Below are 16,892 nucleotides of genomic sequence, written 5' to 3' on the forward strand. Positions count from 1 at the left end.
CACGAGCCGTGCCCGGGGTGGGCGGCCCAACCGCCCAGGGACACCCCAGCCCACGGAGGCCGGAGAAGTGTGGTTTCCCCTCGAGTAGAGTTCAAGCCCCTGAAAGTCCAGCTGCCACCGGACATGGGTGGTTCCTCAAAATCAAGAAGGACCTAGAAACCTGCCGTCGAGCCTCAGACCTCGGGTCAAGCCTGTGCCCAAGCCTGTGCCCAGGACTCACCAGGGTCTCAGGTTTGGGCCCGAACTTCCTGATGGTGCAGCTTCCTATTTAGACACGGGGCTCACACTGCCTTTGTATTTCCCAGGCTCCCGTAGGTTACTCTGAAAGACACCGCAGGGAGGAGCGAGGCGGAGATTTCCTTTCCTTCCAGAGTTCCCACCTCGGGTTATTCCCCCCACCTCCTTGGCTGTCCTGCCCTGCTGAGTCAGTTGGCAGCTCCAGGCTAAATTTCGTCCCATCAGGCATCACGCGTCATTGGCGTGCTCGGTGGACACAGTGGTGAGCCTGTGGTCTGGGAATTCACAAAGAGGCACAGCGCCCCATCCACAGGTGCCTCCGCCTGTACCGCGATGGCGTGTCTGGAGTGTTGCAGACCTTCCTCCTGGACAGGGCCTGGCTCAGGCCGGCCTGTCCTCGCCCCATCCTCTCCGGACCTGAGTAATGGATGCTTGGACCGAGGCTGGTGAGGCCTCAGGGTGCTTGTTGCGACCCTAGAATGGATCTGCTGACCAGCTCTGGGGAACTGCCTCTGCACCTTTCGTCTCATTGACATCAGCCCTGGGTGGGAACACACTGGTGTCTGACGGACGTCAGCGGTGCACCTTTACACGAGGACCGCTCTCCACAGGGCAGCCCGGACCCCAGAATGTGCACACCCTGCCTGTCTTTCTTCTACTGCCCGGGGCCTTCCGTCCCTCCTAACGTCCCTCTCTGTGGCATGGTCCCTTAGCAGCAGGGGTCCCTGCCTCTCCCTGGCTGGGGCATTTTGTTTGACACACGCTGTCTGTATCACCATCCTCCCATGACCCTCGTCACCATCCCTCCAAAGTTAGGAATGATACCCCCCCATCTCTGTGATGCGTAGTTAGTTGTTTTTAAAGCCGCATGTAAGCAAACCCCCATCCAGTGTAAATTGAAAATTTGTTCTTCTTACTCCGTGCTCTTGGGACAATGGTCAGCAAGGACGTTTAAGATCAGGAACAAAATGAATTTTTTCTTTTTCTTTTTTTCTGAGCACCGGGTTTTCCCAGTGAGTTTTATTTGGGCAGACCTGGGGACGGGGCGGCCCTGCATCTAAAAGAAGGTGTTGGGCCTCTTGGTGGTGAAGCGTGGCTTGTGCCGGCGACGGAGGACCCGGTGGGGCAGTGGGAATTGGATCTTGGAGTCGTGGAACTGTTTGTCTGCTGGTCGGTGGCACCTTGCTGGCTGCGATCTCCTCCCCCTTCACGATCTGGATCGAGTGGGCCCGGGCACGGTGCCGGGAGCCCATGCCTCGGTCTGCAGGTATCGGGAGGGGGGCACTTGGGGAACGAGTGGCCACAGCATCTGGTCCCAGCAGGTACTGGCTACCAAGTGTGTAGAACCTCCAAATTCACTTTGAGGGGCACGGCTGCAGCCCCCCAAAGGCGACAAGATCCACTTGCTGTTAGCATCTCTGTTGAAACCGCTGTTACAAGAAACAGCAGTTCTTGGGTTTAGGTGCTTGGAAAATGAATTTTTTCATTTTGGTTTTTCTTCCTTGGTATTTCAGACCCAGCCTCGTTAGCCAAGTGCTAACATGCGTGAAAAGGGCTGGTGCCTGAGGAAGCGGGGAGGGAGGGGGGAGCGCATGCAGGTGCACACCACACGGCCATCTTGTCTACCTGGTTTATTTTTACAAAACGGGGTTGGCTAGTTAGTGGTGAGACTAGGCCTGGATCTTCAGGCTCCTGAAATGCAGGCCTGTCCTCTGCATCGCTCTGCTGGCCCCTGTTCGCTTTCTTCCAGTGGCTCCGCCCTTCTCCTTTCTCCCCTTCTCTCCAGACGTAGCTCAGGCCAGCACAGCCTGGCCCTGTGAAGTCACCAGCTCATGGCTCCCTGGTGTCTGGAGCCACTGGCCTGGTGTCTGGTGTGGCTGCCAGAGTCGTTTCTGTTCACTCACTGAGCCTATTCACAGGCCCTGGCTGCAGCCTCAGGAGACTCGGAGGCATTGTTCACTCTCAGAGGCTGGCAGCGGCGCTAACAAAGCCCTCAAGGAGCTGGGGAAGGAGGGAGAGCCTTCTCGGAAGAACAAGACGGGGGAACCTGTGTGTCCTTCTTGGTTTTGTTGCCACAGCTCCGTGCTGTCTGGGCCCATGGGAAAGTTGTCTTAACCAGAGGTGGACCCTTTTCATTCTCCGGAGTTGAGGCCCAGCTCTTCCGGGTGTGTCCGTGGGACGTCCCCGCCCCTCCAGCCATTTCTCCGAGCGCCTCTGGTTTTGGCCTTACAGGCATTTCACTCTTGGTGCTCATTGAGTGTTGCTGTTGGTGTTGGTGCTGGTTTTCCTTTTGTCCCGTTTCCTCCAGCCAGACTGAAAGGTGGGACTTGTCTGCTGCATCTTGACCTGGCCCATAGCAGCTGGCCAATCGGACACATGGTTCTCCTGAGAGACTGAGTTTGGCGGTTTATCCTACAATTAGGAAATAACTTGGGACTGGAGCCTTGACTGCAGCCTCACGGAAGACTCCAACCCCAAACCATCCAACTAAGCTGCTCCCAAATTCCTGACACACTGAAACTGTGCGAATTAATAAACATTTATTGTTGTTTTAAGTCAAAAAAAAAAAAAGCAATAAAACAAAAAGAAAGAAATTGGTCTCTTTAAAAGGAATGGGGGGACTTCCCTGGTGGCGCTGTGGTTAAGAATCCACCTGCCAATGCAGGGGACATGGGTTCAGGCCCTGGTCCGGGAAGATCCCACATGCCGCGGAGCGACTAAGCCTGTGCACCACAACTACTGAGCCTGCATGCCACAACTACTGAAGCCGGGGCACCTAGAGCCTGTGCTCCACAACAAGAGAAGCCACTGCAATGAGAAGCCTGTACACGCACCGCAACAAAGAGTAGCTTCCGCTCGCCGCCAACTAGAGAAAGCCCGTTTGCAGCAACGAAGACCCAACACAGCCAAAAATAAATAAATAAATAAAAACAACAACAAAAAAAAGTAGGTTAAAAGTGATGGAGGATTGTGTCAGCATTACCCCATTTTTCCCTTTATTGTGACACCAATACTCAAAAAAAGAAAAAAGATTTAGGTATTATCGTGCTTACCTGGCCCCCTTTCCTTTCATAAGACAGTTTTCCCCCCGCTGGTAAAGTGCCATAAGTGTGAGCAGAAGTCCCCTCTCTGGTGAAAATGTCTCTACTCTTTCTGGCTGGCACGTAAGAGAAAACATCTTTGAAGGCACCCATCCTCGCCCCGCCAACACTGCCCCGCCACCGCAGGGAGGCCCCCTGTGCCTCCCGCGTCCCCTCCCGTCCTTCAGCAACACCAACGTCCCTCCAGGCACCCATGCTTCCCTCCTCTTGGCCTGTGGAACCACGCTTTCTGGAAGGGTGACTCGCACACCCAAAGTGTGATTCTAAGTGTTTGTGTTCCTTCCCTGGACGATATTCCAGTTTAATCATGGCAAAAACAGTCTAGAATTTCGGTCCGGCTGTGACCTCTGCCATTCACTCCCTAAAGTGAATGGATCCATAATTTTTCTAAGCCCCAGTTTCTTCACCCGTGAAGTGGGGTCATAAACCTGCCCCCTTCCTCTCTCTTTTGGGGTGGGGGCGGTGGGAGCTGCTAGGAGTGTGTCCCAGCACTTTGTAACCAGTAAGATGGTATCGTAAGACTCCACCCTCTTAGAGATGTTTCAGGTTTCAGTGCAAAGAGGGGGCGAGTTTTTGGTTCTAGGAAAGTTCTTTCCCCGTACCCGAAGCTACACACATTCCGAATCCACACAGCATTTTACCTGTCCCCTCCTCCACCCCCACCCACCCCCATAGTCCAGGGTATCGTCCTGTTTCCCAGCAGGATTCACCTGCTCTGAGAAGGGAGGAGAGAGGAAGCAGGAGGCCAGGTGGAAAGGTGGATGCATCTCTTGAACTTGGAAAGATTTCCATGAGAGGAGCTTCCCTGAGGGACGTGGAGTTCTATTGGGTTCCACCAGAAACAGACTGTTCCCACCACCGGCTGGAAAGCCCGGCATCTTCTCCTTATCCTGGGCAGCTCCCCGAGGCTGTGTGTGTCTGGGGCGCGTCCTCTGCATCCAGCCATCCTTTTTGCCCTCTGTGGGGACCGGGTCAGGATCGCCCTGGTGCTCGTGTGGGATGAGTTCCGGCGGACACAGAAGCTGCCGTCGGGGCTTTAAGGAGCCGTCTTAGGTAGCAAGCCGCTTCGTCTCAGTCTCTTTAATTCTTCGCACTTGAGAAACGAACATTCTGTCCCAAGAGCTAGCCAGGAGTTCCACCAGCTCTGAAAGTCCCCCCACAGTGGCCACTAGGCTTCATCCTGAAGACTGTCCTACGTGGGACAGCATCCTACAGAGAGAAGGGGAAATGGGGAGAGTTGAGGGGGAGAGTGGGCCTGGGGGGGAGCAGGCCCTGTCCTCCGTCTGGTCGGAGCCGGCTGGGCGCCAGGATCAGGGTGCGGGCGCTTCCAGACAGTGTTAGCCGGCCTCTGCCTCAACAGCAGAACAGTGGCTGAAAAAAGCGATTTCCTGAATAACAAATACATCATTCATGTGATATTAAACATCATATTGAAGAATAGCAAAGGGCCCACCGTGATCCTCTTCCCTGCCGGTCGTTCCCATCACCAGATGCAGCCCGTGTTTCCAGATCCTCCCAGGCACTCTGGGCGAGTGCAGACAGTGGGAGGCAGGTGTACAGGTTCTTCCCCGTCTGTGAAACTCTAAATGGACCCCTCTATGCGGACGGCTCTGCGGTTTGCTTCCTTCATTTACCCCTCTGTCTGGGAGATGAGAAGGACGGTGGGGCTTGCCGTGTTCCGTAGGGAAGAAGGCTGTGGACCTGCAGTGCGTTATGTAGCCTCTTCCTGCTGGTGAGCACCTGTGTCTCGAGCCCTGCTCTGAAGCACCAGGGAGGTGATGACCCCAGACACTGGCTGGTTAGTGCTGACACATACGTCTGACGCACGAATGCCCAGTGGCGGAATGGCTGGGGAAGAACTTGTGTTTGTAGTCGTGAGAGATGCTGCCGAAATGACCCCTCAGGGGCACTGATTTCCTCTGGCCTCGGAAAATTCCCCCGCGGGCCTGGAGCAGGGTTGCTGCCAGATGGGGACGGGTCTAGACTGAGCCCTGCGAGACAGAGTAGGGTCCACCCCACCCTGGTGATTTTTGCTGCTGGCTGAGGGTGCGGAGATCACTGGGGCTGCTTGTCCTTTATGTGAAGAACTCAGGCCCCCGAGGGGCTCCGCCTGAGGGTTCCCTGCGGGTTGTCAGGATGTGGTCAGTGGCACAGGCTTTTGAGCCTAAGAGCCACCCCCACCAAGTCCAGCTCTGTTTCCCCCTCTGTTTGGTCTGCAGCACAAACCCCGAATGCAGGGAACACCCCAAAGAAAGCACAGGAAGGGCCTCTGTGTCCAGTGGCCCAGGCGAGAGTTGGGAGCAGGGACCAGGACGTTTCCCGCTGGACCGTGGCGCCTACGCGGGCTGTCACAGGAGCCAGTGAAGGCCACGCCACCACCCCTGGGGCCTGAGGCCCGCGAGGTGCCCGTCCACAAACAAAGCAGCCCGAGGGCTTCCTTCTTCCATCCGGCACAGCCCCCTGAGAGGCTCGGGGCCGCCCCAGCCTGGCCCGTGGCCTCACTCCTGCTCCGTGGGTATCACCCACAGTCTGGCCTGCCTGCCAGAGCACCTGCAGCTCCCCCTGCAGAGCTGCTGGACCATCAGATCTCCAGCTGCTCGGGGTCCCCAGTCTCCGTCCTCCCCTCCTCACTCCCCCAGCCCCATCTCCAAACGGGCCTTGCTTCTCAAGACCTTCGGGGTGGAAACTTAGGGGCCTTTGCTTTTAGGGGCCTTTCACGTCATGAGTCTGGAGACCTTCAAAACCGTGGTGACAGCATTCTACCTCCTGATTTCACCTGGAGCTCCCCCCAGGTCAGCCTGGGGCCCGGGCGGCAGGGATCCCCACTTGGCGTGGTTCTGTGGGATAAGGGGTCCCTGGAAAATGACACTCCTCCTTTACCTGGTTGCTCTCCCAATGCGTCTGCCTGGGAAATATGGGAGGGAAGATGCCAACTGAGCTGGAGCCCCGGCCCTGCCCCCTTCCCTTTCTCTGCCTGTTGGGGGCCGGCATTGACCAAGCACCTGCCCCTGGCCCGGGACAGCTCTGGGCCGATGATGCGTTTGGGGGCCGGGGGGAGGGGCGGGGAGCGGGGAGCGGGGAGAGAACTCCATACTTTACATTTGGTTTGGTGTGAAGCAGGCAGCTCGTTGTTCACTCTGGTAGCGCTCGGTACAGACGACATGTGCTGAGTTCAGGGCTGGGAGGCTCCTAGGGCCGCAGAGTCAGCAGGAGGGCGATGGGATGAGTCAGGCGGCCGCTCTGGGCGGGGGGGTGTGCACAGCGATGGCATGAGAGGACGTGGCACAGAGCAGCACAGAGAAAGAGCCCCAGGCTGGTGGCTCGTAGGCTGACCAGTCTTTGTCAAGGTCAGAAAGAACGAGAGGATGGCCGTTGGACCACGTCTACTGATGTCTTTGCTTTGGCTTGCGTGCTTAAGTATTTTTAAATGACCAATTTAAAATAAAAATTTTATTCAGTTACCTATAAATGTGAGAGATCAGACTCAAATCCAGCGTCTGATCTTAGAAAACAAATCAGTATCAGGCAACATTATTGTATTCATTTCCTAGAGCTGCCGTAACAAAGTACCACAAACTGGGTGGCATAAAACGACAAGTTTTTTTCTCTCACGGTTCCAGAGGCTGGAAGTCTGAAACCAAGGTGTCAGGAGGGCCACGCTCTCTCTGAGACTCTGGATCAAATCCCTCCTCGCCTCTTCTAGCTTCTTTTTGCCTTCTTCCAGTTTTGTTGAGAAATAATTGATACGCATCTCTGTATACGTTTAAGGCATACAGCACGATACTTTGATTTGCGTGTGTTGTGAAACCATGATCACAGTGGGTCGGCTAACATCCCTCATTTCTATAGAAACAATAAAAAGAAAAGAAAAAGGAAAAGAACTTTTCTCCCTGTGACGAGCGCTCAGGATTTACTTTCTTAACAACTGTCCTGTATGTCATACAGCAGTGTTGACTACAGTCGTCATTTTGTACACGACATCCCTGGTACTTATTTATCTTATAACTGGTAATTTGTACCCTTTGATCACCTTCCTCCACTCTTCTAGCTTCTGATGGTCGCCAGCAGCGCTTGGTGTTCCTTGACTCACAGAGGCGTCACTCTGATCTCTGCCTCTGTCATCACATGGCCTTCTCCTCTGTGTGTGTGTGTGTGTGTGTGTGTGTGTGTGTGTGTGTGTGTGTGTGTGTCTGTGTCTTCTCCTCTTATAAGGACACTACACATAGAGTTAAGAGCCCAAACTACTCCAGTATAATCTCAGCTTGATTCCATCTGCAAAGACCTTATTTCCAAAGAAGGTCACATTCATAGGTACCGGAGGTTAAGACTTTAACATATCTCTCTGGGCGTGGGGGAACGCCATTCAGCTCATAACAATGATCTTATGGTGTAATCAGCTAGGTGTGAGTGAGAAAGGCCCCGAGGATTGTACCAACCCTGTCGAAGTGTTCGGCCCGTCACTCTGGCAGAGTCCTGTCCCCAGCCTCCTTGCAGTTCCTTGGTCACCGATCCCCACCCGCTTCCTCCTGGTTCCTGTCTATCTGAGTCTTCACTCTGCAAGGCTCCTTCCTTCCCGAAGCCGCCCCCAGCGTGCATCTTCATGGTGATTCTCACTGCTGCACACTCACGGTGACCATCTTCACGTGGCACATTTTGACAATAACAGCGTGTCTCGTCTGGTCCCCGGTGTATGTTGTCAGGTGACGTCTGCAACCCTGACCTTTGTCTCTGCTGAATACTTCATGAACTTCCTCATGTCTCGTCTCGAGTAATATGGGTTCCCCTCCGCGTGCTCTTGGCACCATGCTCTGTAGGGGAGGAGGGGAGATCCAATGATCTTGGACTCAGTGGCAGAAAATAGCCTCCGAAGTGTGTGTGTAAGAAGTCTTTCACCCCGACAGCTTCTGGACGGCCCCTTCACAGCAAGGGGGCTCTGCCCGCGACTCAAGTCGGATGTCGAGGGGATTTCTGGGCACAGCTGATTCTAAGGGATTAGAAGTCATTGTCTACTAGCTTGTCGCCAGTATTCAGAATTTGATCTTTTATATTCCTGCCATTTGAGATTTTTGGCCCTTGTAGATGGAAGCCCCTTTCCCTGTGTCAGCCAGATTCTAACGGCCCTGTGTGGTTTCCTCCTCAACTTCAGGCCTCTCTTCCTCTCCATCAACACCCACCCAAGTGGCCAAGCAGCACATGTTTCCTCTCGAATCCTATAAGCATGAGCCTGAGCGACTGGAAAATCGCATCTATGCCTCCTCTTCCCCTCCGGACACAGGCCAGAGGTTCTGCCCGTCCTCCTTCCAGAGTTCAGCCAGGCCTCCGTCAGCATCGCCAACACACCATTCTCCCTCCAAATCTGTAAGTCTGGGCCTTCTCCTGGGGGCCGGGCCGCCAGCTATGGGAGGGAGGGCAGAGTCTGTACACAGCTGAAACTAAAGCTGTGCACTCCTGTGACATTTTTGGTGCATTTTATCATGAATCACAAACTGAGGAAAAAATGGCGAGAGCACAGTAGGCAAATGGAAACCAAATGAATGGTAACATCTGGAACATGATCAGAAAAAGCTTTTTGCTCTCTTAGCTTCTTTTTTTTTTTTTTTTTTTTTTTTTTTTGCGGTACGCGGGCCTCTCACTGCTGTGGCCTCTCCCGTTGCGGAGCGCAGGCTCAGCGGCCATGGCTCACGGGCCCATCCGCTCCGCGGCATGTGGGATCTTCCCGGACCGGGACACGAACCCGCATCCCCTGCGTCGGCAGGCGGACTCTCAACCACTGCACCACCAGGGAAGCCCTGTTAGCTTCTTTTTAAAAATCAGTCATTAAAAGCTTTCTTTGAATTTATCTTGATTGGGTTACTAAAGTAAAAAGTCATAGGCAAAGGCAAAAAATTGTTTTTTGTAGAAATTTTATTCTAGATTTTAAAGATTTAAAGTCTGACATCATTTGACTTGGGAAGCATTCTCGGAAAGGTGAACCTTTCAAAGCAGAGTGGGATGGTGAAACAGGTGTCTTTGCATCCTTCGGAGGATTGGGACTCGTGGGTATGGATGGAAGAAGCTGGCTTAGCACCAGCGCTTAAACACTCTGCATTTCAACACCGTGGGCCCTGCGTGTGGGGACCACCATCACCGCCCCCTAGTTCGTGTTGGCTACCACAGACCCTCAATATCATTCCTGTGCCCAGCAAGGACACGAGGACCGTATCGGTAGAGTCTATCCAGATGGATGTAACTATTTTTATTCAGCTGTGGTGTTAGCTTCCTGCGGCTGCCGTAACAAAGGGGCACAAACTGGGGGTCTTAAAACAACAGGAGGCTATTGTCTCACGGTTCTGGAGGCTGGAAGGGGGCAATCAAGGTTTCGGCAGGACCACGTTCCCTCTGCAATCTCTGAGCGGGGGAGGGTATTTCCTGGCCTCTCCCAGCTTCCGGTAGCCCCGGGATTTTCTTGGATTGTGGCAGCGTCACTCCACCTCCATCTTCACGTGGCTGTCTTCCCTCTGTCTCTCTGTTTGTGTCCAGTTTTAAACTCTTATGAGAACACCAGTCGTGTTGGATGAGGGCCCAACCCAACTCAGTACGACCGCTTCTTGATGACCTCTGCAAAGACCTGATTTCCAAATAAGGTCGCATTCACAGGTATCAGTGGTCAGGACCTCAGCGTAGCTTTTGGGGGGACACCATCCAGCCATAACAGTTGCTACCTTTGGGGAGAAAGAAGATGCCTTTGTCATGCAGAGAACCTACTGTGACTCTTCTCCTTGTTCCTCTGATGATTGTTTTATTAGGTGTAAGCTTAGCGGAGTATTGTTTTAAGTGCTGAGGAATAAAATGCAAGGTGTTGTCTCTGCCCTCTAGGGCTTACAGTCTTACTGGGAACAGAACAGCACTCAGATAAAACAGTTAAATAAAAGCGGAAAGTAGGTTGGGTGGGCATCTGGAGTGAAACAAATAGTCCACACTGCAGGGGATGGGAAAGGGAAAATACTGTGGTCTGATAAGGGCAAGGAAGCCTTGGGTGATTGTAGGGTCTAAATAAGGGGAGAGGGGAGGGGAGGGCCTCCTGGAAAAGAAAATTAACCATGGCTTGGGGTGGGAAGGAGTGTGACGTGTAGCATAGGGTAGGAGCTGGGGGTGGGGGGCTGTCTCTGGGAGGTGGGCATCTGGCAGAGATTGGGGACCAGAGGACCGCTCACTAGAGACGTGGAGAGGTGCAGGCCTTGGCCGCTTACAGCTAAGGGCCCAGGAGGAAGGTCATCCGTGTTCTTGGGTATGAATGAGAAAAGATCTAGAGGTTTCTGTTCTCCCGGGCATTTTGCAAAGAGATTTGGTCATAGAGACAATAGAACAAATATATCCAAAAAAGGAATGATGGGGCAACCCAAAGATGATCAAAAGCAGGAAGCCACTACTCCCCTCGGGCTGGAGGGACGTGTTGGGAGCCCATCACATGGGAGGTGGAGCCAGTGTGTCTGCCTGGCAGGAGCTGGAACTGCAGAGGAGAAGCAGCCACTGGCCAGAGATGCCACGCGAGGCAGAGGGGTAGAAAGTCTGGCGTCTCCACTGCTTCCTGCCTTCCACCTTGTGCCAAACCTGCCGAGAGGCCAGTGGGCCAGGAGGTCTGGGACAGAAACCCTGGGGGAGGAGTCTCAAAATGTTGGCTTCTTCTCATGGACCAGGGATAACTGACAGGTTAGCCCCGTGTAAGAAGAGACACTGCATGGATGAGGAGACGGTCATTTCGACTTTAGATCATTTGAAGTGATGGTACGGACGCAGACACAGGGTTTTTCCGTGGTTGCAGAAGTTCTGTGCTCGGGACAGCCTCTCCCAGTTTAAGTGAAAGAGAATCCAGAGGGCGTTCTGGGTCTGCCCGCTGTGCCCTGCCCCCACCCCAATTGTGACTAGAAAGTGATATTCTTAACTGTTCATACCACACAACTATGAAGCTCTTGGTGAAAACCAGCGAGCCTGGGCCCTTCCAGGCTTTCTGAGGCGGTTCTGGGGCCAGGGCGGAGGGGTTCTCGGCGGTATCCCATACTCAGCGGTGGGCACGGACCCTGTGCCCTGGTCAGAGCCTGCGATTCCACAAACAGACTGGGGGAACTGATAGCACCGTGAAGTTTCAACAACCGTGCAGATGTCATGATGGATAAACATGATGGAAGCATACAATGGAATAGTATTCAGCCTTGAAAAGGAAAGGAAATCCTGACGGACGCTACAACATGGATGAACCTTGAGGACGTTATGCTAAGTGAAATACACCAGTCTTAAAAGGACCGATGTCATATGATTCCACTTATAGGAGGTCCCTAGAGCCGTCAGGTTCATAGAGACAGAAAGCAAAATGGTGGTCACCAGGGTCTGGATGGGGAGAAATGGGGAGTCAGTGTTTAATGGGGACAGAGTTTCAGTTTGGGAAGATGAAAAAAGTTCTGAAGGTGATGGTGGCGATGGTCACACAACCATATTAATGTACTTGATGCCACTGAATTGTACTCTTAAAAATGATTAAAAGGATGAATTTTATGTTAAGTATATTTTACCACAGTTTTTTTTCATGATTTAGGAGGCCACAGTTATTTGGACTCCATATACCTTATTGTCCATGATCATTTTACAAAGTTCACCTTGTACAATCTATTAAGAGGTGCTTCTAGGCAATTTGGTAAAAATAAGTGACATGGGGATGGTAGCTGTCTATTTTAGAAACTATATTCAAAATTTATTTTAAGACGGGTTTAGCAGCACATATGTACAAAACAATTAACGCACTTAGTTTTACCTATATATAGGTTATAAATACAATTTTAGAAAACCCTACACATCTGTATATAGCAGTTAGTGATAGTAAATCTCTGTAGTCTCAAAATATATCATTATGCCCATTATACCTTCACATAATACATATTGGATTATTCTAATATACTATTAATGCTGATTGAGCAATCCTTTAATTATTATGAACTAGAGACACTTTCGGTTGTATCCTTTCACCACTTGTTTTTAATGATTGAGTCAACACTGCAATGTTTATATAGTTTGAGCTTCAGAAAATCACAATCAAATCAGAATCAAAATCAAATCAGAAAATCAAAACCAAAACACTTATGTTTTGAAATGATCTGTTTCAAAATTGGAAGACAGTGTTCCCACCGGCTACAGACATTAAACAGGGACCTTCATCATGTGTGAGTTTTATCCCACAAGGCCTCCAGGAGCTTCTTCGGCATGTTGGTCACAGCCTCTGCAGCTGTAGTTCGGCCCAGGTCTCTGCTTTCAGCAGCCCTTGGCAGCAGGGCTGGTGATGGATTCAAGTTGATTTAAGTGTTTCTTTCTAATTGGATCATGTTGACTGTCCTTATGTGCTAAGTTCCTTAAGAGTTTAGCTGATTTCATGCATTCCGTTACTGGCATAATCTTTATAGAGGAATGTGAGCTGCTTAAAGACGTCTATCAGCCTGCAAATATTTAGATATAATTCATCTCTGCCTTTTGGAATAAAAAGATGCTCTCTGTAAACATTGACTTTTATCAAAGTGGATCACTTTTATAAAATCCCTTTTATAATCACTTTTATAAACTTTGTTCCCATGAATTTTATTCTAAAATTGTGAAGGGGATGAGGGTAATGAATTAGTCTTTAGCAGACAGCACTCATTTTATCATTTATTTACTCAGCAAATATTTATGAAGCAACCGCTGGGTGCCAGACACTGTGCTCGGAAAGGCTGATGGGATGACAAGTACGTAAGCGGCTCTTATGAGGCAGGGACAGTGTTCATTTTGTTCGCCATTTAGTAACAGCACATTATGCAAGGGAGGGGTTCGGTAAATAGCTGAGGACTCACTGAACAAAGGAAGGAGCTCCTGTCTGTTGGGGGGCCACAAACAGGGAAATAGTCGTAATAGAATATTCGATACAGCCTGAGTAGTTCTCATGGGAGAAAATCTCCAGTCCAGCGTGAGCACAAACGCCAGGCCCAGGGCTTCCCGGGTGGTGCAGAGGTTAGGGATCCGCCTGCCAACGCAGGGGACACGGGTTCGAGCCCCGATCCGGGAAGATCCCACACGCCGCGGAGCAACTAAGCCCGTGTGCCACAACTACTGAGCCTGCTCTCTAGAGCCTGCGAGCCACGACTACTGAGCCTGCATGCCACAGCTACTGAGCCCATGCGCCACAACTACTGAGCCTGCGCTCTAGGGCCCATGAGCCACAACTACTGAGCCTGCGCTCTGGAGCCCACGAGCCACAACTACTGGGCCCGCGTGCCACGACTACTAAAGCCTGCACACCCAGAGCCTGTGCTCCGCAACAGGAGAAGCCACTGCAATGAGAAGCCCACGCAGCGCAATGAAGAGCAGCCCCTCCTCACTGCATCTAGAGAAAACCCGCGCACAGCAACGAAGACCCAGCACAGCCAAAAATTAACTAATTAATTAATTTAAAAAAAAAAAACAGTCCCAGAGGAAGGAAGTGGACATTTTTTGCAGCAGCAGCAGAGAGCAATAATCAGCTCTGCATTTTAAGATGGTCCCTCTGGTGGGGTGTGGAAATTAGATTGGATTTGGGTACAGCAGGGGCTCAGATGAGATGCAGTGTGAAATGATCTGGGCCTGGTGGCAGCTGACAGTGGAAAGAAGGGGGCTGGTGTTAAAACGTAGAGAGCTGTTTAAGACGTCAAATTGAAAGGAACTGGGGATGTAGTTATTGATTAGTTGAGGGCAGAAAAGAAGAATCAAGGACGATTCCGAAGGTTTTGCCTTGGGAAACTGGATGGGTGGTAGTTGCACTTGCTGGGATAGGGAACAGAGGAGAAGGAGAAGCAGGCTGTGTGTGTGTGTGTGTGTGTGTGTGTGTGTGTGTATGTGAGCACGTGGAGGTGTGTATAAGTGGACACACGTGTGTGTTGGCTGGTGATGGTACAACAGGTGCCCGTGGGGGTGTCCAAAGGGCAACTGGATATGTGAGTCTGGAGCTAAAAATTAAGATTTTAATTAATTTGTTTGTTTGTTTATATTTATTTTTTTGACCGCACCATGCGGCTTGCAGCATCTCAGTTCCCCAACCAAGGATTGAACCTGGGCCACGGCAGTGAAAGCCTGGAATCCTAACCGCTAGGCCACCAGGGAACTCCCCTGGAAATTAAGATTTTTAAATCATCAGAATGTAGAAGGTAGTTTATGCCATGAGAGTAGATGAAGTAATCCGGAGAGATGTATGGTGGTTGAGAAGAAAGCCAGAAGAACGTGGGCATTTGAAGGACGAACAAAGGATGGGGATTCTGAACTGCCTGGAAAGTAGGCAGAAAACCAGGCAAACACAGTATCACAGAAGCACAAGGACTGTATTTCGTTGTGTTTCACGCACTTGGAGGGCGTGATCGGTGACGTTCCTGGCCATGGACCGTAAGGACTGAGGTCATCGGTAGCCTTGGCAGGAATACTTTCAAGGGCACGGTCAAGAGCAGAAGCCGTGTGATGTGGGGTGAATGATTAAGAGGTGAAGATGTGGAGGTCTGTAGTGTAGATGACTTTCCAGAATCCTGACTTCGAGGGGGAAGAGATGGGGCTGTAGCTGGAAGAATGGAGGTGATGGTTTGTTCCCATAAGGATTTAAACACTTGACAGGGAACAAGTTAGTAGGAAGGGAGCAGTTAAAGATAGAAGGGGAAAAGCAAGCGTTACATCTGGGCTTGTAAAGGAAACGGGTGAGTTTCCTTAGGAGGTGGGAGCACACGGTGAGCGTATTTGTCTGGAACCAATGGAAGAATCCTCCTCCGTGGGGTCGAAAACTTGATGTGAAGGTATTCAAATGATCGGTCCTGATCCCATTTCCTTTCTACAGCAGTCACGCCCGTCTCCCCCTCATTTTCTTCTAGTAATTTCACTCTTGACCTGTGTCCTCAATCAGAGTACCTAGAAGCAGAGGCTGGGACGGGGTTTCAGATGCAAGTTTGTTTATTTATTAGGAGTGCTCTCAGAAGAAAGCTCTCAGGACCAAGGGAAGGGAAGGAACAAAGCAAAGGTGTGGTTTCACATGAGATTTAGCCTCAGCCTGTTAACGGGGCAGCTGTGGAGTGTAAACTGCACCAGAATTTGCTCTGCCTCGAGGCAAGGAAACTGGGCTTTTTTTTTTTTTTTTTTTTTAATTTATTTTTGGCTGCCTTGAGTCTTTGTTGCTGAGCCCGTACTTTCTCTAGTTGCGGGGCTACTCTTCGTTGTGGTGCGCGGGCTTCTCATTGCGGTGGCTTCTCTTGCTGCGGAGCACGGGCTCTAGGCGCGTGGGCTTCAGTAGTTGTGGCTCGCAGGCTCTAGAGCGCAGGCTCAGTAGTTGTGGCACACGGGCTTAGTTGCTCCACGGCATGTGGGATCTTCCCGGACCAGGGCTCGAACCCGTGTTCCCCGTATTAGCGGGCGGATTCTTCACCTCTGCGCCACCGGGGAAGCCCCCGAAACTGGGCTTTTGTGTCTTCATATGGCGGCGCCCTTAACTGTGGGATGCCCAGGATGAGGGAAATGTACCTGCAGCTGGGATGGGGCCTGTCACCCAAGGACAGTCCTGTAAGGAGGTTGCATGTTTGGGCCATTAGCAGCAGCCCCTGTAGCAACTTGGTGTCCCCCAAACTAGTCACAGGGAACCTAAGACACCTGTTGCAGCCTGGAGTCTCCATTCTCCTCTTCTCTTGCCAGCTTGATTCCTGTCACCAACAGGGGTAGGTACTGTATCCGTTTTTCTATTGCTGAATAACAAGCCTCCCCCCAGTTCGGGACAACAACCTTTTATTTAACTCTCCCTTCTGTGGGTCAGCAGTTTGGGTTGGGCATTCTTCTTGGCTCAGCTGTGCTAACTCACACATCTGTGGTCACTTAGCAGGTCACTTGGGGACTGGCTGGACCAGAGTGACCTCAGCCAGAACAGCTTGTCTCTGTTCCATGTGGTCTCCTCCTGCAACCGGCCAGCCTGGACGTGTTCTCATGACCGTGACAGGGCTCCACGAGACAGGGTGCCCCATACCAGGCTTCTTGAGGCTGGGCTCAGAACCGCCCCTCTGTAGCTCCTCCATCCTGGGTAGAATCTGTGTCCTCGCCCCTTGGATCTGGGTTGGGCTTATGACTTGCTTTGGCCCACAGAACGAAATGGAAGTGACAGTCACGTTGCAGAGGGCATGGACGCAGGGAGATGGGGAGGATGCGGGCCAGTTTTGAAATATACTCCTGTCTTATCACTTGATTCCAGCAGCTGGATCTGCCGTTGAACACACGATGTGCTCGAGTCTAGAGGCTCATTCATCTATATTTAAGGAGTCTAATTTAGACGGCTGACCTCTCCAAGAGTGACTTCCTGTTAAGCAGACTGCTGCAGTTTGTGTTCCCCAAGCAGCAGAGAATCTAAGGTAGATATTAGAGTGCAGGATGTTTATTAGGAAGTGCTCTTAGGATCAACACCTGTGGAGGAGGGAAGGCGGGAAGAAGGACAGAGGGAGAAGTTGCGGTGTGGTACAGTCTCAACAAAGTCCTCTGCAGACCACAGGGAGCTCCTCAGAGCGGCCC

The 16,892-nt window shown here is 51.7% G+C and overlaps 1 protein-coding gene and 1 non-coding gene across 6 annotated transcripts in view; one reads left to right on the plus strand and one right to left on the minus strand.

Moving 5' to 3' along the window:
• PRKAG2 (protein kinase AMP-activated non-catalytic subunit gamma 2) overlaps nucleotides 1–16,892 on the plus strand; it is a 280,396-nt gene that overhangs the window by 163,355 nt on the left and 100,149 nt on the right. For 4 of the 5 annotated variants that reach the window (XM_032642679.1, XM_032642678.1, XM_032642677.1 and 1 more), the window contains one exon: nucleotides 8,485–8,696. In XM_032642679.1, coding sequence (XP_032498570.1) covers nucleotides 8,485–8,696 — 212 coding nt within the window. Of the gene's footprint in view, nucleotides 1–8,484; nucleotides 8,697–16,892 lie in introns of those variants that run through there. The other variant, XM_032642682.1, reaches the window with a different exon arrangement.
• On the minus strand, nucleotides 1,574–1,706 carry LOC116759894. The gene has a single exon (XR_004351566.1). It is a non-coding gene; the product is annotated as a small nucleolar RNA SNORA68 (small nucleolar RNA).

The sequence above is a fragment of the Phocoena sinus genome, chromosome 9 (genome assembly GCF_008692025.1).
Source record: "Phocoena sinus isolate mPhoSin1 chromosome 9, mPhoSin1.pri, whole genome shotgun sequence".
Classification (NCBI taxonomy): domain Eukaryota; kingdom Metazoa; phylum Chordata; class Mammalia; order Artiodactyla; family Phocoenidae; genus Phocoena; species Phocoena sinus.